The 25,610-nt window shown below is 32.2% G+C and overlaps 1 protein-coding gene across 3 annotated transcripts in view; it reads left to right on the forward strand.

The window, feature by feature from the left end:
- Positions 1-25,610, forward strand: part of WRN (WRN RecQ like helicase) — a 128,470-nt gene that overhangs the window by 37,519 nt on the left and 65,341 nt on the right. For all 3 annotated transcript variants that reach the window (XM_063077195.1, XM_063077196.1, XM_063077197.1), the window contains 9 exons: positions 689-1,091; positions 3,067-3,147; positions 5,069-5,201; positions 6,569-6,644; positions 8,175-8,242; positions 8,519-8,627; positions 9,192-9,260; positions 13,713-13,795; positions 17,370-17,476. In XM_063077195.1, coding sequence (XP_062933265.1) covers positions 689-1,091; positions 3,067-3,147; positions 5,069-5,201; positions 6,569-6,644; positions 8,175-8,242; positions 8,519-8,627; positions 9,192-9,260; positions 13,713-13,795; positions 17,370-17,476 — 1,129 coding nt within the window. The remainder of the gene's footprint in view (positions 1-688; positions 1,092-3,066; positions 3,148-5,068; positions 5,202-6,568; positions 6,645-8,174; positions 8,243-8,518; positions 8,628-9,191; positions 9,261-13,712; positions 13,796-17,369; positions 17,477-25,610) is intronic.

The following is a 25,610-nucleotide window of genomic DNA, read 5'->3' on the forward strand; positions in this document are numbered from 1 at the left end:
ATAATCATACATGGGCATTAGAGAATTAACAGCAGCTTTAATGCAATGGAACCTTTAAATGAAGGTCATGTAGAGGATTCATAAAAACATATGTACTTCACAGGGCCTGGTTTTCCAAAGCCTTGCAGTTTCAAACATTGACCTTACAAAAAACAGGAAATTTCCCCCAGGCTATTTAGTCTGTGTTGTAAGATCAGAATTGTAACACAGCAAGGCTGCTGGTTCAAAGACAGGTTACTAATTGATATGTAAAGTTACTAAAAAGCTGCTGGAGGGAGAAGGAATGTTTGCTAGATCAAGCTTTTGTTAGTGGATCGACTTAATTGCATGTTACCAGCTTCTATTGTTAAAACTTGTTAAACTGTGCTCAGCAAAACCCTACATATGTCTCTTCCTGTAACTTGCTGGTCTGGAGAATAAATGCAGGAAGAGAACCCCAATTCGTGGTTAATTTCCCAAATGGAAGAAATGCCTCGCTGTTGAGGGCTATGGGAGATTAACCCCTTTTTGAGGCTTTTCACTGCTCTGAGTAATCTTTGGCAGCTCCGTCACCCAGGGGAAAAGGGGTGACAAATCCATGGGGGGCAAAGCAACAAGTTTAGAAAGCTTTTACTTATTAAAAAGCTTTAAAACTTGTCCCTAGCTAATGCAATTAAAGTTAAAGTAACCTTTCTAAAATTTTTTTCAGGGTTTCTATGCTATTGAAGGATATTTCAGAAAATCTGTACTCACTGAGGAAGATGATATTTGGTTCTGCTCACACTGAGGTAGAACTGAGGACATTGGAGGATTCAACAGCTGGTGTAGTACAACAGGAACAAACTAGAGAACATAAAATTTTTACTGGAGTTAAAGATGAGACAGGAGACACAACACTTGATAATTTAGTTAAACATGATGGAGAAGATGTACTTGGAAATAAAGTGAAACAAGAAGATGAATTTGAAGATGGAATAGAAGACAATAAGTTGAAAGAAAATGCAGAAAGAATTTGTTTGATGTCACTAGATATTACAGAATATGAACTCCAAATTTTGGAACAGCAAGCTCAGGAAAAAACTCTTAGTGATGTTACTTACAAATCTGCTGAGGTACTAAATAAAGATGAAACCCTTTTTTTTATTCATTAGTAGGGGATTGTTGGCTTTTTTCTGTAAAGGGGTGGATAGTAAATATTTTAGGCTTTGTAGGATGTACAGTCTCTGTCGTGACTCCTCACTTCTGCCATTGTAATGTCAAAGCAGCCATGGACAAATGTGCCTAACTATGTTTCAGTAAAACTTTATCAATAGAGACAGTGAGCTGTATTGGCTGGTGAGCCATAGTGTGCTGCTCCTGACTTAGTACAATAAGCAGCAATGTACAGTGAAAAGATTTTATGGTGTCAGTAAACATTTGTTGTCATTTGCTATTTTATCATTTCTTAGACTTTTTATATAATAGATATCTCTGCTTTTTGTGCATTTTCTACATGTCTACTAGTATTTACTCTTCCAAATGTGATCTTTGGAAGTAGTTTTTATTTCCTCATACATTATTTCTTTACTTGGCTAGCATAAGAGAGTTCCTAATAAACTGTGTTTTTGCTTGGCACTCTCATCTGGACAGGCAATAGCCTAGGTTATTTTTTTCTTAGTTTCTTAAATTATTTAAAAAATTTTTCATTTTTTTTAGTTTAAAAAAATTACTTAAGATGCTCAAATTCCTCTGGAATTTTATATATTTCCTTTTACAGTAATAAGTTTTATAAAAATTAGAGGCTGGCCGGTTGCTCAGTTGGTTAGAGCGTGGTGTTATAACACCACTGTCAAGGGTTCGGATTCCTGTACTGGCCAGCTGCCAAAAAAAAAAAAAATTAGATTTTTGAAGGTCATTTAATAGGCTATTTTCCCCTTAATTTTCTAATGACAACGAAAATCTCTATATTTGAGAATTTCTCTATGTTTTGGTAACTAACTATATTAGTAATCACTTCTATCAGTGTATATATATGCATTTTATTTAAAAATTGTTTTCAAAATATTTTCATAGCAACCAATTGTAAAATAAGTTCCCACTTTGGGATTATTATTTTTTGCTAATATCTCTGCATTACCCTTTAATTTTCTAGAAATTTCTTATTAAGTATATACTTTAAAATGATGTGTTTCATATAATGTTATAGAATTATGATCAGGATTTCATGACTTGACTGACATCTTTTATACCAATTATTACCATTTTTATTGTGTTATTATTATTAGCATTGTTTCCTTTATTCGGTAAAGACACCATTTAAAAAGTAAAAGAATTTTTCTCTCCTAGTATAAAATACTTATTTTAAAGTCTTTTTTTTTTTTAAACTTAAATTTTCAGATTAATTAAGGATATGCTTCCTTTTCCTACTTTCAATATAAATATTAGGCATTTTTCGGGGTCTTTTTTCTACATTTCTTTTGCGGGTTTCTTTTGTGTGGGTTCCCATCCCATTGGGCACTTGCTTCTTCAGGATTGCCAAATTATTGCAAAGGTTCTTCAGAGCCGAACATTGGTGATAGACTGAGTAAATAACATATCCAACACTTTTTCAAAAATATGTAGATGCTATTTGTAAAATATGGATTTATTTAAAGGTATCATAATTTCATCTTTTTGTAATCTTTTTTCAAATCAGTGGGTATAAAAGAACAGCTACTGTTCTTGGCTTTGTACAGAATTTTTCAACACTGTGAAGAGGTTCTTGTGCTCAGGAAGTTTGGGAGACACAAAATGGACATTGTTAAACCATAGCTGAACTTCCTATTTTGTACTGTCTTTTAGTGTGGAGATTTTATCTCAAGTCTGTTTATCTTTGTTCTCTATCTTTCTATAGATTTCTTTCTTTCTCTTTGTTTCTTTGTTCATTTCTCCCCCCATTTTTTTCTCTTTACCTATCATGTAAACATATAAATATATATTATACATTTATCTATTACAGAAGAGGTAGTTGTCTAAAGATATCTAGTATATAGGAACTTTATTTTGTAGAAAAGAGGATGTGGTGTTAATTATACTGGAAATTAATGTTTGTAATACTTTTTTTAAAAGCATTTATCTCCCAAGGATAATGAAGAGGATGCATCTTATGTAATTGAAAGTGATGAAGATTTAGAAATGGAGATGCTTAAGGTATGTTTAAAGTTATGGAAAAGTTACTTCAAGTTCTTTCAAAGGACATTTAATTAAGTAAAATATGACCTAATTCTAAACCAGGTCTCACCACAATGAATTGCTACCATTAGATTTCATGTTTTCCTATTCATATTTCTTTATATGACTTATGAATAATGTTTTAGAAGTACTATATTAACTTTTTAAGGTATTTCCCGTGTTCTTTTTTATGTCACTTTCTTTTACTCTTTCCCTGTAATATGGGTAGTGATTAAGCTCTCCAGCATTAAAATTGGTTTCACCGTCTTCCCATCCATATGTATCCCCTTTTATTTGGAAGTTCTGTTTTTATACAATCAATAATTTTCTTTACTTTCTTTGGTTTATTTACTATGGATATTTTATATTATTATGTATCATTTTCTGATGGTTTAAATGGTTCAGTTATACTCTATTTTGTTATCAAAATTGAAAATAGTACTTTATTTTCTGTCCTGCACTCAACCTTCAGTTTCTTTGTCAGGTGTTATAAACCAGAGATGGACAATAAGAAAGAAAAGCCACCTTAGCCAAATTAGGTAAAAAATGAAGAAAAACACAGAAGTTCACCATTGTGCATACTTTTTATTCCTCATCTTTAGGTTGATGTAATTTTTCTTGTTATTAAATTAATTTCCTGATTCTTAAGTTTTGAGGCTGGATAGTGGTAGTGATTAAGAATGTAGGTTCTTCTCTGCTTGGCCTTTATCTGTGAAGAAAAAAAAAAAAAGAATGTAGATTCTGATTCAGATGTTAATTTGAATCTCACCTTCTCTATTTATTAGTTGTGTGACTTTGAGCAAGTTTCTTAGCCTCTTTGATACTTAGTTAACAGTATCAACAATTATTAATAATAATAAATAATTATTAAAATATTTATTAATGCTTGTGAAGAGCTTAGTACAGAACCTGGTACGTAGTAAGTATTTAATAAATATTAGCTAACAATAATAGTAGAACATAAATACTAAGTTATTTTTCTTTATTGATTAACCATTTCTCTGAGGAGTACTCTTCAAGTAGTTGGATTTATAGTGTACATGTGGACTTCTACAAACATATATTATATATTGAATCTCTTAGAAGGCAACCTGGATGCTCATATTAGAGAATCCTATTTCAAAAATGCTTCTCCAAATTTGTTTTTTTCCTCTTCCAAGCCTGAAATGAGTATGCTGTTTTTAAATCTGTAAAGTCAAAATATTAAATGGAAATTTTAATAAAAAGAGAAAATGAGAACTGTGGTTTATTAAAGTCTTCCTGTCACTTCTTAGTAAAAAAATTTAAAGATGAAACAATTTTGAAATATTCTTACATTCGTGATGTAGATAATCTTTATTTAGGGGAGAAAACCAGATATTGTCAAGCCAAAATAAAAATAACTTTATTTCACATTTGTAATATTCCTTCCCTAAAATTATTTGAATCTTTTTTTTGTTTTGACTCTTCCAAAAACACACTTATTGTTTGCTTATAGTTCAAGACTTATCCTTACTTAGAAAGAACGTGACTGACGTATGAGATAGAGAAACTCAATACAAAAATAATATTAAAATCTACATTTACTGGTTGGGATTTGAAAACATTGAAGTACAATAAAGAAAAAATGTTTCAAATTACCCAAATTCAAAATTTGTGGAAGCGTTCCCCAGGGTCAGTTCCTTGTATGCTATTAATGAACCTTGTTTGTGCTGGAAGTATTCCATCTTTGGCCTGGTGCCTTAGAAACCATTCTTGAGCACATATTTAAACTGGAGCACACATGTTCTTTTGTAGTATTGCTTGCACATCTGCCAGCTTTGAACAAAATTGTAGGTGCTGTTAATAATACTCCTTTTGTGTTTGATGAAAAAGAACACTGTCAGTGGTTTTGCTTTTAAATTTTCTTTCAAACTTTCAGTCTTTAGAAAACCTAAATAGTGGCATGGTAGAACCAATTCATTCCAAATGCTTAGAAATGGAAAGAAATCTGGGTCTTCCTGCTGAAGAAGATGAAGATGACCATGAAGCTGTTGAGGAGGAAGAAGATGAGGGTAAGCATTAAAATACGTTTGAAATGACTCACCTCCGATACCTACCAGTGACTTTAATTTAGGATTTAGATTTTAAATGTTTTGCAGGTCAGGGACTTGTGACATATAGTTAATTATTAGTCTATAAACATGCCATTAAATTCCTTTGCTTTTTTCTGCATAAAACACACTCTTACTATTTATAAAAATAGAGTAATAAATGTGTTATTAGGTAAATGTGGTGATGCAAAACTTTTCATCCTGACTTTTATATTTTTGTTTGTGTCTTAATGGCAGTCATAAAATCATATACTAATTACTTATATTAAACATTATTGTAAGTGACAAAGATTCATAATGTCTACACTTTAGGAGCTTATTATTTAAAATAAATTACACAATAAAAAACAGCAAAATGGACGAGTTTTTAGACTATGTTAACTATAGTAAAGACTCTATTAAATGAGCCTTCTATTATTTAAGTCTAAATGTAATTGTGGCAAATTATGGCGTCTTCTCGTAAAGTAGAAATCTTACTAGAGCTAGACTTCATCAATGACATAATGTGGAAATTTAAAAAATTTTGTAGATGGAAAGTGTATATGCATATGTTGATATAGTGTTTTTCCCTTTGTTTCTTGTATTAAATACAAACAAAATTTCTCCAAATCAGTTTAGTTTTCTATTTAGAATTGTTAAATTGAAAAGTATAATAATGAACTTTCATTTAATTAGTGATAAATTGTTTTGATTTTTTTCTTTGCCCTTTCTTGGCTGCACATGAATCTTCAACCTAAGAGTGGACAGTGAAAGTCATTTGGGTAGAGTTGATATAGCTCCACTGTGCTGTGCATTTAGAATTTTGGTCAAAGATTTGGTAACTAAATTTACCTAATGAAATTAGATTTAGGTAACTAAACTGAATCAGATTTAGGTAACTAAATTTAGGTAACTAATTTTCTTTAAGGTAACTAAAATGAAGATTTTATTTTATCTGTGAGCTTTATTTGTGACACTAATGTAATTTCTGATTACCATTAATTGAACATTGGTTATACTATAAAATTTGGACTGGTATATTGTTTTCCATGCTTCTTTCTAAATGTTAGATTTTAGAAGTATAGCTCCTTCCAAAACATCAGTTTTTTACAGTGTTGGCAAAGTGTGAACCACAACAAAATTCTAACACTTAGTAATAAAGTGTTTAGTGGAGTCATGGCTGCTGGTACCCAGAGGACTAAACTGGGTTGGGATTAAAAGACAGAAAGCAGTAACCTATGGCACCTATCATTATATTCTTTAAAAGAAGCCAATGAAGTAAGCTTTTCCCCCCTTTAATCTAGTGTATTTCTGTTTGAACATAAATGCCCATTCTATTTTATCTTCAGACTGTTCGTTGCCAGGACCCAATGAAAAGCAAATTATTTGCCTTAAGACTTACTTTGGCCATTCCAGTTTTAAACCGTGAGTATAATCTCAGTAAATTAAATAATGTATTTTGTATTTTCTTCACAAAGGGAAAACAAATAATCGATCCATTTAGCAGTAGCAGCACAACTTCATTATAGTTACACATGCCACACTATGTTTCCTAGAAGTGATTACAGAATTATTTTAAAGTAATATTTACATAAAATTTATTTCTGCAGATTGTTTTTATAAGTGAGAAAGAATGGTTTTCCTTTGAGTGATTCTGTGTAGAAACTAGTTTAAAGATATTAATCAATTTTAATTTAATGCTGACTTGTTTTTCATTAAATAAGTATCTGTGTGCCTGTTTTGTGCATTGTATTGTCGAAAGCATGCCTGATGTAGTAAAAGTTCGTAAGACAACGGTTTGAAGAACAGTGATAATCTTACCTATTGTAACATACTCAAATTTATAAGTATGAAAATGAGATGAATAAAAGTGAGATGAGGAATAAGTACATTTGAATAAAACTAGTTAAGAATGTAAAAAATCTCGACTGGATTTGTTTTTTTTATCCTGAGAATTTGGAATATAATTCACCAAAGCATTTCTTTCCTTTTTTCTTTTGATCTTAAACATTTTTTATTTAAGTGTGTCCTACATATGGAAAAGTGCAAATAGGTGTGCAGATCAATGAATTTTCATAAACTGAGCACTCTGTGTAACCAGCACTTAGATAAGAATACAGGTCATTATCAGCACATCAGAAGACCACTTCTCCAGTTGATTTCTTCCTTGGCATTTTATTAAGGAAATTTTGCAAGATATAGTAAGGCTGAGAGAATCTTTTTTTTTTTTTTTTTTTTTTCAGCTGTGCATGATTATATACCCACCACCTAGATTCTATTATTAACGTTTTACTATAATTGTTATATCACATATCCATCTATCCATCTCTATATCCATTCATTAATCCACTGACACTTTAAAATGCATCTCAGAGTCAGTCATGGACATCATTACATCTCCCCCTAAGTACTTCAGCATATAAATCATTAACTAGAATTCAATATTTATTTACAGTTTTTTCCTTTGATGTAAAATTTGCATGCAAGGAAACGTACAAACCTTAAATGTATGTTTACAAATCTTAAGTGTATATTCACGCACCCATGTCACCTAAATCCTTATCAAGATATAGAACATTAACCATCATAAAGTTCCACCTTTCCCTTCTCAGTCAGTTCTTGCCCCTGGAACATTTCTCTTATTTATTTTAAAGCACTGATTCTTTTGGATACTGAGTATGAAGCTTAGAATTTATTTTATGCTTTAGATATATGTAATAGCAATTAATACATAATACCAAATGGAAACTCTTGAGTTGTTCAGTCAGCTTGAATGGGAGGTTGATCAAATGGGATTCTTTGTTTTAACGTTCCAGGATTTCTACATATTTATTTATGAAGCTCAACAATGTACAAGAAATTTTACTAGAGGAAGTGAAAAAATTAAATGGATTTTAACTTGTCGCTTGGGTTTCTTATTAATAAAACAATAACTTTTTGGTTTTTACCTTCAAGAGTTCAGTGGAAAGTGATTCATTCTGTATTGGAAGAAAGAAGAGATAATGTTGTTGTCATGGCAACTGGTAAGTTGTACTTAAGCAAATAACCTAATCCTTTAAAAAAGCTTGAAGGTTTTGAAATGCTTAATCTTTCATTAAACTTTCAAAATACAAATATAGTTGGTGTAAAATATAGAAGAGAGTGAACAGAATAGATGCTTATATTTATGTGTGAATTATCTTAGGAAGATAGAATATTAATACTCACCATTCAGCCTTACAAGTGCATCGTAAGAAGAAATTAAAGTATCAAGAGTTTATTTTTATTTCCATGAGTATATATATATTTTTTTTTTCAAGGATATGGAAAGAGTTTGTGTTTCCAGTATCCACCTGTTTATGTAGGCAAAATTGGTGTTGTCATCTCTCCTCTTATTTCTTTGATGGAAGACCAAGTGCTCCAGCTTGAGTAAGTAAGGTTTTTATTGCCACATCATTGCCCTCTTTTTTTGTTCTGTGAAGGAAACATCTAATTTATCATGTATGTTAAAATCTGGTTTACAATAACACATTTCTGCAAGTGTTGCTTTATCTTCATTAGTAATAAATGACATTTTAGTGGAAGAGCTTATCTTCTTGAGTTCTTTGTAAACCAGGTGGCCTTGATAAGAAGTTTTTAAAAAGCATTATTTATGTCAGTTTACATTAAATATATCAAAATTCTTTTTTCTTTCTATTACTCTTGCTCTTTAGCTTGTTATGAAGTGTATACATGGTAGTATATTTTTTTCTCTGTGAAAAACTTTCCAACTTCTTCAACCTGAGCTTGCAGTCTTTTTAGAAGACCCACCTTAAAAAGCTGCCTTTTGATATGGCCCTTCAGGGAATTTGTTTATCACATTAGTGAGTTCCAAAGGAGACAAGATTGCCAAGAGGAATACGTGTTATTATCCTTCTTTATTTCTTCTTAAGAATGAAGTTGATGTTTGTAGTGTTTGTACAAGGCTCTAGAATATTTTTTTTCTTCTTACAGAATGTCCAACATTCCAGCTTGTTTCCTTGGATCAGCACAGTCAAAAGTTGTTCTAGAGGATATTAGATTGTGAGTAATTTATATGATTTCTGATCATGTGGTCAGGTGTCTATGGTATGTGAGAAAATTTTGTACTCAAAAAATTTTTATTTTATGTGAACAAAATGTCCACGATTCAAAAAGCCACTTTCTTTTTATGGTACATTTACAGAACTGTTAATTTTAAATCTTTCAAACAATTATTTTTAATTTGGGGGCTGTAAGATTAGCATTGTAGTCATAGAATTATAAAAGTTTGGTTTTAGAAAAGAACTTGGAGAGTATTTAGATTTGTCTCACTTTTCAAATGAGAAAACTGAGGCCCGGAGACAAATAATTTGTCCAAAGTCACTCAATGAATTTGTGGCTGAGCAGGGACTGAATTCTAGGTCCCTTGTCTCACCAATTCTGTCATGATATAATTCCTAAGAAGAAGACTGTCTTGGATACACACAAAAATGTGTGTGTGTGTATAAATATAAATACATATATATTAATACACATATGCAATACACACATGCATTTACTGAGTTTTAGTAAGTGCATACAAATACGTAACCCAAACCATTACCAGGATACAGAATATGTCACTCTAGAAAATTCATAACACCAAGGTCCGGGGTTTGATCCCTGTACTGGTCAGCCACCAAAAAAAAGTTCCTTCATGTTTCTTCCTAGTCTATCCTTCCATCTTCCATCCTAAGGAAAACCACTGCTCCAGGTTTTTCCAGTTTTTTCAGTTAGTTTAGTCTGTTCTAAAGTTTCATATAAATGGAATCCCACAACATGTACTCTTTTGTGTAAGATTTCTTTCATTCAGCATAAGTTTTTGAGATTCTTCCATGTTGTTGCATGTATCAGTTTTTTTTTAAAAAATATCTGAGTGGTATTTCACTGTATGAATATACCACAGTTTTTACATTTCCTTATTGATAGATGCCTGGGCTATTTCTAGTTTTGGGCTATTACTAATAAAGCTGCTGTTAACATTACTGTAAAAGTCTTTTTGTGAACATATATTTTCTTCTTTTTAAAATATTTTAATCACCTTTATTGAGGTGTCATTAACATACAATAAATTTTATGTACTGAAAATGTATAATTTTATAAATTTTGACATAGCATGTTCCCACAAAACCATCACCACAACCCAGATAATTAACATATCCATCACTCCCATAGTTTACTTATACTTTTCTTAATCCATTCCTCTGCCTTTTCCTGCCTTCCCCACCCCAGTCACCAGATAAACTCCTGGTCTGCTTTCTATTACTGTAGATTAGTTTGCATTTTCTAAAATGATATATAAATAGAGTCAATCTTAAATTATGTGCCATTTTTGTTCTGGTTTAAATAATGCATCATAATTATTTTGAGATACATCCATGTTATTACATTTATTAATAGTTCATTCCTTTTATTGTTGAGTAGATTATATTATATGGATGTGCTGCAATTTGTTTGTCCATTCGCTGATGATAGACATTTGAATTGTTTTTAGTTTTGGGCTATTACAAATAAAGCTGCTATTAACATTTATGTAGAAGTCTTTGTATGGACATAACGTTTTCATTTCATTAGTGCATACCAAGGACTGGAATGACTGGATCATGTGGTGGATATATGTCTAACTTTCTTTTTTCTAATTGACATAAAATTCACATAACGTTTACCATTTTTTTTCTAATTGACATAAAATTCACATAACATTTACCATTTTAACTATTACTAATGTCCAGTGGCTTTTAGTTTATTAATAATGTTGTGTAACCATCACCACTAATTCCAGAACATTTTCATCATCCCCTCAAAAACTCCCACAGCCATTAAACAGTCACTCTCTATTGCCTCTTTTTCTACCCCTTTCCAACCACTAATCTATTTTCTGTGTTTATAATTTTTCCTATTCTGGACATTTTACATAAGTGAATTCATATAATATGTGGCCTTTTATGTCTGGCTTCTTTTACTTAGGATCATGTTTTTATTACTTCATTTCTTTTTATGTCTGAATAATATTCCATTGTATGGGCTACCACATTTTGTTTATCCATTCATCAGTGATGGACATTTGGGTTGTTTCCACTTTTTGGCTGTTATGAATAATGGTGCTTGAATATTAGAGTACAGGTTTTTGTATAAACGTGTTTTTACTTCTCCTATGTATATGCCTAGGAATGGAATTGCTAGGTCATGTGGTAATTCTATGTTTAACTTTTTAAGAAATTGTCAAACCTTTTGAGAGTGGTTGCAGTGTTTACATTCCCACCAGCAGTATATGAGAAATCCAGTTCCTCCCCATCTCTGCCATCACTTAGTATGGCCAGTCTTTAATTTTGCCATTCTAATAGGATCTCATTGTATTTTTAATATGCTTTTCACTAATTATGTTCAGCATCTTTTTATACACTTTTTGACCATCTGTATATCTCCTTTGAGGTAGTGTCTATTCAAATCTTTTGCCCATTCTTTATTGGTTTTTTTCCTCATGAGTTGTGATAGTCATTTATATATTCTGAATACAAATCTTTTATTTGATCTATGCTTTGCAAACATTTTCTCCTAGTTTATGGCTTCTCTCTTCATTCTCTTCACAGTTCTCTTGAAGAGCAGCAGTTTTTCATTTTGATAAAGTCCAGTTTGTTATTTTATGGATTTTGCTTTTGGAGTTTAAGAAATCTTTGCCTAACCCAAACTCACAAAGATTTTTTTTTATGTTTTCTTCTACAAGTTTTATAGTTTTAAGTTTTACATTCAGATCTATGATCCATTTTAGTCAATTTTGTATATTGTATGAGGTATTTGTTGCAGTTTATATATTTTTTATATAAAGATATGCAATTGTCCTAGCTCCATTTGTTGGAAAGACTATCCTTTTTCCACTGAATTGCCTTGTACCTTTCTCAAAAATAAATTGACTATGTATATGTGGGTCTTTTGCTGCACTCTCTGTTACTCTGTTCTGGGGATCTGTTTGTCTGTCTTGATTGGTGTCTTGATTACTATAGCTTTATAGTAAGCCTTTAAATCAGGTAGGACAAGTCCTCTAGTTTTATTATTTTCTTTTTTAGTTGTTTTGGCTATTCTAGGTTCTTTGTACTTCTGTAAGTATTTCAGCACCACCTTTTCAACCGAAGTGTGTGTTGGGATTTTGATTGGGTTTACCTTGAATCTAAGTATCTAAAGAATTAGGGGTCTTGATAATTACTATTGGTTTTTTACACTCAAGAAAGTGGGACACACCAAAATTAAATAACTTGCCCAAGATCACTTAGCTTGTAAGAAGTAAGATTCAAACTTGGGCAGTCTGACATCAGAGCTTATTATTTATAGTATATCCTGTGTTAATCAGAATACTGTATTAATTTCATGAAGGTAAATCATATCTGTTTTGTTCCTAATTGATTCCTAGTGAAAGCATAACATGTAGCACACAATAGACATGCAAATATTTGGTAAATTAATGGATTAAATATTTTAAAGTCTTTTCATATAGAAAATTAAGTTTCATTTCATTAAACTTGATATATGTCTTCTTTTGGTAGAATGGAGAACAGACTCTATAAACATTTTGTCCTAGACCTAGCCTTTATTACAGACATTTTCTTAATTAGGATTCTGTCTGCCCAGAATAAAAATTAAACTCTCAAGCCAGCTTAAGCAAATATTGAATTTTATATTCAGGATAAAGGAATGTCTCATGGATCCCACTGAAAAGAAGTTAGCTAGCCCTTAAGAAGAGACTTGAATTGTGTATGGAAAATACAATAAGGCTTTCTTTTTATCTGTGGACTCTGTGTATCTTCCTCATTTTACTTTCTGAAGAAATAAACATTCTCTGCTTTTCTAGTCACGAAATAGAAGATGGCTGCTCCACAACTTCTTTTTTTTACATTTTGTAGGTCTTGCCACTTGCAGAGACTTGCTATTGTTTCTTGATCAGATCTCCAGATTCTAGGACAGAGACTAGTTGGCTTGTCTTTGACATAGTGTCTGTCCTTGGCCCAACAAGTTTTAGGCAAGAGAACAGAATACCTAGAATAACCATGGATGCTGAGGGATTAATCATGGGAGAGTGGGGATAGTGGGTTGTAGTTCTCAAAGAAGGGTGGGTAGTATGTAGGTGGACTGATAACACTGTGAGAGGTTTATTGTAAACTCAGTCATTTAATTCATGCACTTTAGTTTTGGGAATAGACTGCTGGAAATCAGAACCTGGCTTCTAATGTCATCTTAGAGCTAAATACTCCTTGACGGGTATTGCCACTTTTTATTTTGATGCATTGAAGAGAAATCAAAGAACTAATATATGTGAATATACACACACATATATTACTTTCATTTAGTTTTTCTTAAGTAGCATAATATATTATTTAAAAATTTATTAGGTGTTTTGATTTTAAATTGTAATTCATTGAGCAGATTGGTTTTGTTATTGTAGCATGTTTCCTTTATTGTTTCTTTTTTTGTTTGTTTTTACAGAGGCAAATATCGGATTGTATACATCACTCCAGAATTTTGTTCACATAACTTGGACCTACTCCAGCAACTTGAGGCTAATATTGGTAAGTTGTAAAATTGGAACTTCATAAATACTGCTGAATTGAATTATCTTAAGTTTAAACATATGAATGGATACTGGATTTCACTTTTGTTAAAATTTATTTCAAACATTATCTCCTCTAGGAAATCTCTGACTCCCCAACATGGCGTTTTTGTCTTATCCTATAGTACCCTATAATTCCTTTTGCCATAGAAATTAGGCCCCAGTATTATAATTACTTGTTTTTATATCTGATTTATTTTGCTAGACTATACACTTACAAAGGGAAAAATACCATTCTTATTTATTTATACGAGGGTACTTCAGAAAGTTCATGGAAAAATAGAATTACAAGATATTAATCTTTCTATGAACTTTTTGAAGTACCCTGGTATTTCTATAGCATAGTGCTTGAAACATAGTTAGGCATTTAAATATATAGTTGAAAGAATTTTGAATTTTAGATTCTGTGAAATTATAATTTAACCTATTTTTTATATTCTAGATCTAAATTAAATCAATGTGGTTGTTCTCTACCCTTGTGTTCATTAGAATCACCTTTTAGACTTTAGATTCAAAATGTAGGTAACTAGCCTCCAATCGTGAAATTCTGATTTAACAGTCCTAGGTGGGCCTGGCATCTGTAGGTTTTCACAGATGCTTCTGATATGTAGCCAGGGTTGGAAACCACAGTACCTTTTGATTAGTTGCCACCAGTGAGTGTGATTGATTGCAAACAAACAAAAAATAAAAGCTTAGATTAATAAGTCAGAGCTTATTTCCTAGAAAATGTAAATATAGAATTAATCAAAAGCTGATGTCACTTTTTTTGTACTGAAAAATATTTTATTTCTTATTTTCCTCTTGGTGGTTAGGCTCAGCTATCCATGAGTTGCAATCATGACTTCTGTTGTAAATGCCCATATTTCAAACCTTCAGTTGAACTAACCAAACTTAGTTTTCCATGATTGTATGGTCTCTGTATAATTATTAAAATAATTTCAGATAGGTTAAGTTTTCGAATTGCAACATCTCATTTAATGGTTACTTGCATATAACTCTAGGAAAGTATTTAACAATTATTCCAACAATATAATGAAAAGAAACATATCTTTTAGTATGTGTTAAAACCAATAAAAGAGTGAGGGTAGAAATTAACATTTTATTAAATATATTATCAAAGAGTACATCCATCAGCTGTTAAACTCCCTTACTGGCATATTATATTTTTGCTTTTAATGGAAAACAAATTTGATATGTCTTCTATTAGGTTGTATGAAGTTCTTATGAATATTTCACTTTGGATTAAGCATAACTACCTTGTGTATAAATTTCATAGTTTTATTGGCAAAGCTAGGGTCTGTGTTTGTAGTGATCTGGGTATGTTTTGTTCCATTTTAATATTTGCTTTGTTTCTGTGATGGTATTAAGTTAGCTTAAGTGTTTAGGTAAGTACTTAATACTTTTGACAAGTAGTTATAACTTTCTATTTTTATTTTTTATGATGGATTAAGAACAAGTGCTGCAATCATTAGAGCACAGTGCTCATGATGTATGACAATGTTCTCTTTGGTTGACTATCTGTGTTGAATAAAAAGGCATAAATTAAATTAAAATTATTTTTGAATTATTTTCCTTTGGCTTTTGTTTGCAGAAAATTGCAAAATGCCTGCAAAAATGAATATACTCAGGATGTTTTTTGTGCAATAGTGTGACATTTAGCTAGTCAGATTTATTACTTTTAGGTAAATGTTAAATTATTTAAGTAATCTGGATTTATAACAGAAACAGCAAACATAATTTTATATGGAGACTCCTTACCAACCTAACTTGTTATTGTCTTTTAACTTTGGAAATAAAGCTTGAATGACAAATATGTCAGAACGAAATATGTATAGAACCTGGGAAGACACTTGGACTTACACATTTAAAGTGACTGTTGCCAAAAGCTTGCCTAAACTGATTGTGAAGGACAAGGCTCAGCTGCATTAAAAGATAGTTTGTCAAACCTGTAACTAAGGCTTTTAAAATAAAGGAAAGTTTTAAAATAAAGGAGACCATCATTTTTGTTTTAATCTATTTAATTTAACATCTGGCTGATTTAGTTCCTAAAGTCAAAATAAATATAGTGATAACAATGAATTTTTCCTAGCCACTGAATAATAATTGTTGAATTTTGATGTTAATCAACTTACTTTGCTCATTTAGTAGGTTTCTTTTTTTTGCTTTCTTCCTCCTCCATGCTCTCGTAGGACTCTATTGTAGCTTGTAATCTCAATGAGTTATTTGCATATCTGTCTCCCCCTTTAGAATTGTGAATTCCCCAAAGTCAAGGATTGTATTTTATTAATCTTTGTATTCCTAGAAAAGTTTTTAGATCATAATGGGCATTTAATGACCATAATAGTAAGAGTGTTTTTTTATTTGAGCTGCTTTTTTTGTGTGCCAGGCCCTACCTTAGCATTTTATGTGAATGATCTAATTTAATCTTTAGGTGAACTAAAAAATGTTAGGTTATTGTTATTATCCACATTATACTTGTGAGGAAACAGACTTGGAAAACTTAAGTAACTTGCCTTAGGTAATACACATGGTAAGCAGTGGAGCCAGGTTCTGCAGTTCTGCAGTTCTGCATCCAGGCAGTCTGACTCCAAAGCACATGTTTTTATTACCCCACTAGAGGCAGAACATTATTAATACTCAGATCAGTATTGGGTAATGAACATCCCCATTGAGGGAAAAAATTATTTTTGTCCTGTGTATTTGGTATTTGGGGACAAAAACCCTACTGTCATTACTTTGAAATATCTGAAGACATTTTAGTGAATGATTGTACAATAAACCACTTTTCTGAGGTGCATTACTATACATTATTAATTCCTTTTCAGTGTATGTGTTCATTGTGGGGATGGAGTAGAGAGATTGCGAGGGAGAGAAAGAACAAATTATCTTCCTCCTTACCTACTTTGTATATAATGAGATTTAGTTTTTCCCATACCATTTTACATTAGAAAATGTGGATGTCACCCTGTCTTCTAATATTGGCTTTTCAAAGGGACTCTGCAATATGATATGTGATCAGTCATGGATAGTGATGTACTTCCTCTCAGTAGAATGAAATGTGCTGACTCTTTCTATCTCTTATTGTAGGTAATCCATGAGATAAAATTGAAGATATATCCAAAGACAAATGGAACAGTTCTTTTTTTTGAGGCATTATTGATGCAGGTGGTTCATGAGTGATAGTTTTAGGGGCAAAGTTATAGTAAGCAGTTTGTTTCTCTGAGGAACAATGATGAAAGCTGATATCCAGTAAATATGTTGTTTGAATTAAAATATATTTACACATACTTCCTTTTCTTTATTCTTATGCCTTTTATTTATACATCTTCCCTCCCCCATTCCCAGTAATGATTTTTGTTGTTATGTGATGTTATTTATGCTTATGTTTTTATATGAACCAAATACTTTGATTTGGATTATTTTTTCTTCTTTTTGTAATATTTATATATTCGAAGTGAAGAAATTAAATTGATTTAGAAGAGTTTATTTTCGAACTTTGTTTTTCCCATTTATGTGTTTTTCTTTTTTTATAGGGATCACACTTATCGCTGTGGATGAGGCTCACTGCATTTCTGAGTGGGGGCATGATTTTAGAAATTCGTTCAGGACCTTGGGCTCCTTAAAGACAGCACTCCCGTTGGTAAGCTTTGCCAAGTCTAATGTGCTGAAATGATGTTCTTACCAAGAGGAAAGGCCAGGATTAGGGAATGGACAAGAAGCTGAGGATTTCTCTGTGAAAGGCCAAACAGATGATATAGCTAAGGGAAAGAGTTTTTAAAAAGGAATAAATAGAACAAGTCTTGGCAAACTTTTTCTGAAAGGGATAGATAGTAAATATTTCAGCTTTACAGGCCACATATGGTCTCTGTCACATATTTCTCTCTAGTTTATTTTTATTTTTATTTTTATTTTTTTATAATAATCTTTAAAAAATGTAAAAGGTTAAGGGTTGCATTTTTCTTTCCTGGGCCATAACAAAACAGGCTGTGGGTCATACTTTCCTGTGAGCCGTAGTTTGTGGACTGTGGCTTTAGAACCATGCTTAGTCTCCCATGCCTTCTCAGCAATCTTTTATCCATATGTCCTTTTACTCTAGGATGCTGTGAAAGCGTGATTCTTGCATCATATTGAAAACCCCAACACCGAACTATTGTTAAGAGGATTTTATTAAAGCTTTTAGTATTAGAATTCTACTTTTGTCCCTAGTTATAAAAGAATAGCAAATTTTTACATGAATATTTTACATGAATGGCATATTTTATATGAATGGCATATTTTACATGAGTGGCTTGAAAACTCACAGTACTGGCACCATTTTATTTTTTATTTTGAAAATTATTGATTCAAAGGAAGTTGTAAAAAGAAAAAGCCTATGGAAGTCCTGTGTACTTTTCACTCAGTTTTCCAAATGGTTCGTCTTGCATGACTGTAGTTCATGCTAGAAATATGACATTTGTACAACATCCAGAGTTTATTCTTATTTCACCAGTTTTATAAGTACTCATTTGTATGTGTTTGTATTGTTCTATACAATTTTATATCATATGTAGATCTGTGTAACTACCACTGTAATTGAGATACAGAACTGTTCCATTACCGTAAGGCTCCCTGAAGCTATCCTTTTATAGTCATACCCACTATCCTTCCACCCTCAACTCTAGCACCTGGCAACCACCAATCTGGTCTCTATAATTTTGTTATTTCAAGAATGTTTTATAAATGGAATCATATAATTTGTCACCTTTTGGAATTAGTATTTTTCACTCCAGCAAAATTCCCTTGAGATCTGTCCAAGTTGTTACATATTTCAAAGGTTTGTTTCTTTCCATTGCTGCATAGTATTCCATGGTACAGATGTACCACAGTTTGTTTACCCATTCACCCGTAGAAGAACTTTTGGGTTGTTTTCCAGTTTTTGGCTATTATGAATAAAGATACTGTGAGCATTTGTGTACAATGCAATGTAAGTTTTCAGTTCTCTGGGATAAATGCCCAGGAATGCAGTTGCTGGGTCCTATGATAAGTACCTGTTTAGTTTTCTAAGGAAAAACTGGTTTCCAGAGTGGCAATACCATTTTATATTCCCCACCAGCAGTGTATGAGATCTAGTTTCTTCTTATCCTTGCCACCATTTATTGTTACCAGTATTTTTTATTTTAGCCAATGTGGTATGTGTGGAGTGATATCTTCTTGGGTTTTTAATTTGCATTTTTCTAATAGCTAATGATGTTGAGCATCTTTTTGTGTGCTAACTTTCCTCTTTGGTGAAATGCCTGATTTATTCGGATTTCTTGTTTATTTTATTTTATTTTTTCCTGTATAGTTTTAAGAGTTTTTAAAAAAGTATTATAGATATGAGTTCTTGGTCAGATATGTGGTTTTCAAATATTTCCTTGCAGTTTGTATCTTTTCATCCCATTCACAGTGTCTTTCACAGAATAAACATTCTAAATTTTGGTGAAATTCAGTTTACCAGTTTTTTTCTTTTCTGGGTTGTGTTTTTCACTTAGTCCTAGATCCTGAAGAGTTTCTGCTATGTTTTTTTCCTAAGATTTTTATAGTTTTATGTTTTATATTTAGGTCTGTGATTCATTTTGAGTTAGATTTTGTATAAGGTGTGAAGTTTAGCTTAATGTTCATTGAAACAAACAGAAAAGACTGAGAATAAAGAGACAGTAAGAAAAGAAGAAAAATAGGAAAGTGTGCCATCCTATGTGCGAAGTAAAAAAGTGTTTCAAGGAGAATTAATATGAAGAAATTAACAGCTACCTTGTTGAATTGTTATGAACGTTAACTAAGATAAAAAAAAATCTGACCCAAGGCCAGTCACATAATTGGAGCTCAGTTCACATTAGTTTGATTTTCCCTAAATATATACTTGCTAACTGGTGCATTCAAGTTTTTTATTGTTGTTGGTTTGTTTTGTTTTAATATCTGTTCCAATCAAATCTGTATGAGAAAAGCTAACAAAAAGGAACTTTTTAAGATGGCTCTCAATTTGCTATCTGTAAGCAAGATTAATGAGCAATGAAATTGAACTAGACAATCTACTAAAAGAGTAACAATTCTTAACACTTTTTCTTAGGTTACTTATATAATTGAAAAACCTCAATATATGCCAACTTTGTTTATTCATTCAAAATTAAGGCAGTAGACTAAACCCCAAAATAGACCTATGCAAATATATCCAAGTGTTTTTCAATAAAGGGGCAAAAGCAATTTAATAGGAAAAGAGCAGCCTTTTCAATAAATACACAAATGAGAAAGAGAAAGAAAATGTATCTTATCACTGCAAAAAAACACCAAACAGCAGAGACAATAAAAGGGAAAGAAAAGGACAAAGAAATAAACAAAAAAAAACCATGAAAAAAGAAAAAAAAAACCCCATAAAAATTAATAAAATGACAGGAATAAGGCAGTGCCTTTCAATAACAACCCTGAATGTAAATGAATTAAACTCCCCACTTAAAAGATATAGGGTATTGTAGATAGTGCTGCAATAAACACTGGAGTACAGGTATATTATCCCTTCAACATGATGATTTCCATTCCTCTGGGTATATTCCAGGTAATGGAATAGCTGGGTCATATGGTAGATCTATCTGTAATTGTTTGAGGAACCTCCAAACCATTTTCCATAAAGGCTGCACCATTTTGCAGTCCCACCAACAGTGTAGAAGGGTTCCTTTTTCTCTTCAACGTTGCCAGCATTTATCACTCTCAGTCTTTTGGATATTAGCCATCCTAACCAGCCCAAATGTCCATCATCAGATGAGTGGATACAGAAAATGTGGTATATCTACGTAATGGAATGCTACTCTGCTATAAAAAAGAATGAAATACTACCATTCACAGCAACATGGATGGACTTAGAAAAAATTATATTAAGTGAAATAAGTCAGGCACAGAAAGAGAAATACCACACGTTCTCATTTATTTGTGGGAGCTAAAAATAAATAAATGAACATACAAACAAATGCGGGGAGGGCAGGGAAGAAGACATAGCAATCATAAAAATTCCTTGAACTTGTTATGACAAGTGAACAGATATGATGTTGACGGGTGGGAGAGGAGAGTGGGAGGGGCGAAAGAGAAATTGATAAAGGGACATGAAAACCAACTACATAGTATATTGATAAAATAAAATAAAAAAATTAAAAAAATAATAAAGACATTGTAATTATAAACTCATTTGGACTTTTCCCCCTGCAAAGAGGCATTAAAAGTTTAAAGAGCCTCAGAATTCTTTCTGAGCCTCTACAGTTGAAAGGATCTGATGCCCCCAATAAAACCAAAGGGTGATTTGGAAAAAATAAATAAATAAATAAAGATATAGGTTGCTTGAATGGATTATAAAACTAGACCCAACTATATGCCTGCAAGAAACTCACTTCACAAAAAAAGACACACATAGACTAATAGTGAAGGGATGGAAAATGATATTTCACATAATAGAAACCAAAAACAAGCAGGAGTTGCCATATACTTATATCAGAGAAAATAGACTTCATACCAAGAACTGTAAAAAGAGACAAAGAAGGACTTTGTAATGATAAAAGGATCAATGTAGCAAGAAGATATAACAATCATAAATATATATACACCCATCATTGGAGAACCCAGGTATAAAATGCAAATGCAAATATAATTGTATCTAAAGGGAGAGATAGATTCCAATACAGTAATAGTTGGGGGCTTTAACATGCCTCTCTCAGTGTTGGACAGATCAACTAGACAAAAAATTAGCAGAGAAAATTTGGATTTAAATGACACTTTAAATCAAATGGACTTGACAGACATTTACAGACCATTTCATCCCACAACTGCAGAATATACATTCTTCTCATCAGCACATGGATCATTCTCCAGGATAGACTACGTTAGGCCCCAAATCAAGTCTTAACAAATTTTAAAAGATTGAAATCAAATCAATTATTTTTTCAGAACATGATGGAATAAAACTAAAAATTGACAACAAATAAAACTTTGGAAACTTTACAAATACATGGAAATTAAACAGCATGCTCCTGAACAAAAAATGAATCAAAGAAGAAATAATTCAGGAAATAAAAAAATTCCTTGAAACAAATTAAAATACAAGCACAACTTACCAAAACCTATGGCATACTGCAAAAGCAGTACTAAGAGAGAAATTATTGCAATAAGTGCTCACCGCAAAAAAGTTGAAAGATCCCGAAGAAGCAACCCAAAGTTACACCTCAAGGAACTAGAAAAGCCAGAACAAGCCAATCCCCAAATTAGTAGATGGAAAGAAATAATAAAGATCAGAGCAGACTTAAATGAAATAGAGACCAAAAAATGATACAAAAGATTGATAAAACAGAAAGTTGTTTTTTGAGAAGATAAAATTGTAAAACCATTAGGTAACCTAACCAAGGAAAGACCTAGATATAAAAAAATCAGAAATGAAAAAGGAGGCATTACAACAGATTCCACAGAAATACAAAGAATCATTAGAGACTATAATGAATAACTATATACTAACAAATTTGAAAATCTAGAGGAAATGGGTAAATTTCTGGACACATACACACTACCAAGACTGAACCAAAAAGAAACAGAAAATATGAACAGACCAATAATGAGTAATGACATTGAATCAGTAAGCAACAGTCTCCCAACAAAGAAAAGCCCAGGGCTGGATAGCTTCACTGCTGAATTTTACCAAACTTTTAAAGAAGATTTAATACAAGTTCTTCTCAAACTATTCCAAAAAATTGAAGCAGATGGTGTTCTCCCAAACTCATTCTATGAGGCCGGCATCACCCTGATACCAAATCCAGACAAAGATGTAACAAAAAAAGAAAGGCCAATATTCTTGATAAACTTAGATGCAAAACTTCTCAACAAAGTGCTAACAAACAGAATCCAACAGCACATCAAAAAAATTATATACAATGATCAAGTGGGATTTATCCTAGGGATGCAAAACAGCATATGCAAAACAATAAATGCAATATACCTCATCAACAAAATGAAAGATAAGAACCATCTGATCACCTCAATAGACACACAAAGTATTTGATAAAATTCTATATCCCTTTATGATAAAAACTCTCAACAAATTAGATATGGAAGGAAAGTATCTCAACATAGTAAAAGCCATACATGACACACCGTCACCTACCATCATCCTGAATGGGAAAAAGTTGAAAGCTTTTCCTGTAAGAACAGGAGCAAGACAAAGATGCCCACTGTCACCACTGCTATTTAACATAGTACTGGAAGTTCTAGCCAGAGCAGTTGGGCAAGAGGAGGGAATAAAAGTCACCCAAATTGGAAAAGAGGAAGTCAAATTGTTGCTGTTTGCAGATGACATGATGTTATATATAGAAAAACCTAAAGACTCCACCAAAAAACTCCTACAGCTGATGAACAAATTCAGTAAAGTTGCACAATATGAAATCAATATACAAAAGCCAGTAGTGTTTCTATACACCAACAGTGAACAAGCAGAAAAAGAAATTAAGAAAGCAATCCCATTTGCAATGGCTACCAAAAAAAAAAAAACAAACAAAAACACCCTAGCAATAAATCTAACTGAGGAGGTGAGAGATCTCTACAATGAAAACCACAAAACACTGGTGTTAGAAATTAAAGAGGACACACAAAAATGGAAAGGCATTCCATGTGCATGGATTGGTAGAATTAATGTTGCAAAAGTTTCCATACTTCCCAAAGTGATCTACAGATTCAACACAATTCTTATCAAATTACCAATGACATTCTTCACAGAAATAGAAAAAGCAGTCCTAACATTCATATGGAACAGCAAAAAGATTAAAGCAGGGCGGTATAGTGCCTTACTTCAAATTATACTACAAAGCTATCGTAACTAAAACAGCATGGTCCTGGCATAAAAACAGACATTTGGACCAGTGCAGCAGAATAGAAAGCCCAGAAATAAACCCTCATACTTATAGCCAACTGATTTTTGATAAAGGTTCTAAAAATTTACATTGGAGAAAGGACAGCCTCTTCAGTAAATGGTGCTGGGAAAACTGGATATCCATGTGTTAGAAGAATGAAACTAGACCCCTCTCTCTCACCGTATATAAAAATCAACTCAAAATGGATTAAACACTTAGACCTCTAAGACCTGAAACTATAAAAATTCTAGAAGAAAACACATGGTATGTGCTCCAGAACATAGGACTAGGCAATGTTTTTATGAATAAGACCTCAAAAGCACAGGCAACAAAAGAAAAAAATAAACGAATGGGATTACATTAAACTAAAAAGCTTCTGCACAGCAGAGGAAACAATCAACAGAGTGAAAAGACAACATACAGAATGGGAGAGAATATTTGCAAATGATACATCTGACAAGAGATTAGTATCCAAAATATACAAGGAACTCAAACAGTTTAGCAGTAAAAAAACCCAAATAACCCAATTAAAAAATGGGCAAGAGGGCTCAATAGATATTTCTCAAAAGAAGCCATACAAATGACCAACAGGTATATGAAAAAATGCTCAACATCACTAATCATCAGGGAAATGCAAATCAAAACCATATTGAGATACCATCTCACCCCAGTGAGACTGGCTATTATAAAAAAGACAGAAAATAAATGCTGGTGAAGATTCAGAGAAAGGGTGAGATTATTAAATACCTTGTTGGTGAGATTGTAAATTACTAGAGCCATTATGGAAAACAGTATGGAGGTTTCTCAAACAACTATAGATGTACTTGAAGAAATGGAAGGCATCATGTCGAAGGGCTGCCTGCATTCCCATGTTTATCGCAGCTCTGTTCACAGTAGCCAAGATATGGAACCAACCTAAATGTCCATTCACAGATGATTGGATAAGGAAAATGTGGTACATATACACAATGGAGTACTACTCAGCCATAAAAAGAATGAAATTCTGCCATTTGCAGCAACATGGATGAGCTTGGAGAAAATTATTTTAAGCGCAATAAGCTAGGCACAGAAAGAGAAATACCGCATGTTCTCACTCATAGTGGGAGCTAAAAAAAAGAGAACAAAACAAAACAAATGAAAACAAATAATAAGTTTAACTGTTGAAAGGAAAGAGAAGAACTATGGTTACTAGAGGTGGGAAAGAGAAGGGGGTGGGAGGGATAGTGAAAGGCTGAATAATAGATACAAAAGTACAGCAAGATGGAAAAATAAGCCCTATTGGTGTACAGTTGACCAAGAAATCTATAATCACTTACGTTTTACTGCAGGTAACTTAATGACTAGAAGAGAGAATATCAAATGTGCACATCATAAAGAAATGATTAACTTTTGCAGTGATGAGTAGGCTAATTACGCTCTATAGATCAACACACATTGTATCCATGTATTGAAATACAACTCTATCCCATAAATATGTACAATCAATATGTTTCAAAATAAAATAAATCAGTGTGTGGAGGGGAAGGTAGAAGCAGTGATACTAAACAATATACGGTGTGTGGAGTGGCACAAATAATATAGAAATATTTGTGATAATGGCACATGTAATAGAAAAGGGATTTCTATGGTGAAAGTCAGTAGGCACAGTGCACCTGGAGGAATGACTTGCATTAATTTAGAATGGTTTCAAGTAAGCTTTTGGTAACTAGGAAGATTTCTTTCTGTAATTCTTTCCTAAGTCTGATTTTAGAAGGATTCTGTTAAAGGAAGTTTAAATATTTTATACTGTTCTTAAACACTTTTCAGATTGTATTAAATCTTTTATTATGTCAGGCTGTGCACATCATTGGATCACTTTCATTTCTTAGGATGATTAGATATAGA

The sequence above is a fragment of the Cynocephalus volans genome, chromosome 13, assembly GCF_027409185.1.
Source record: "Cynocephalus volans isolate mCynVol1 chromosome 13, mCynVol1.pri, whole genome shotgun sequence".
In the NCBI taxonomy this organism is placed as follows: domain Eukaryota; kingdom Metazoa; phylum Chordata; class Mammalia; order Dermoptera; family Cynocephalidae; genus Cynocephalus; species Cynocephalus volans.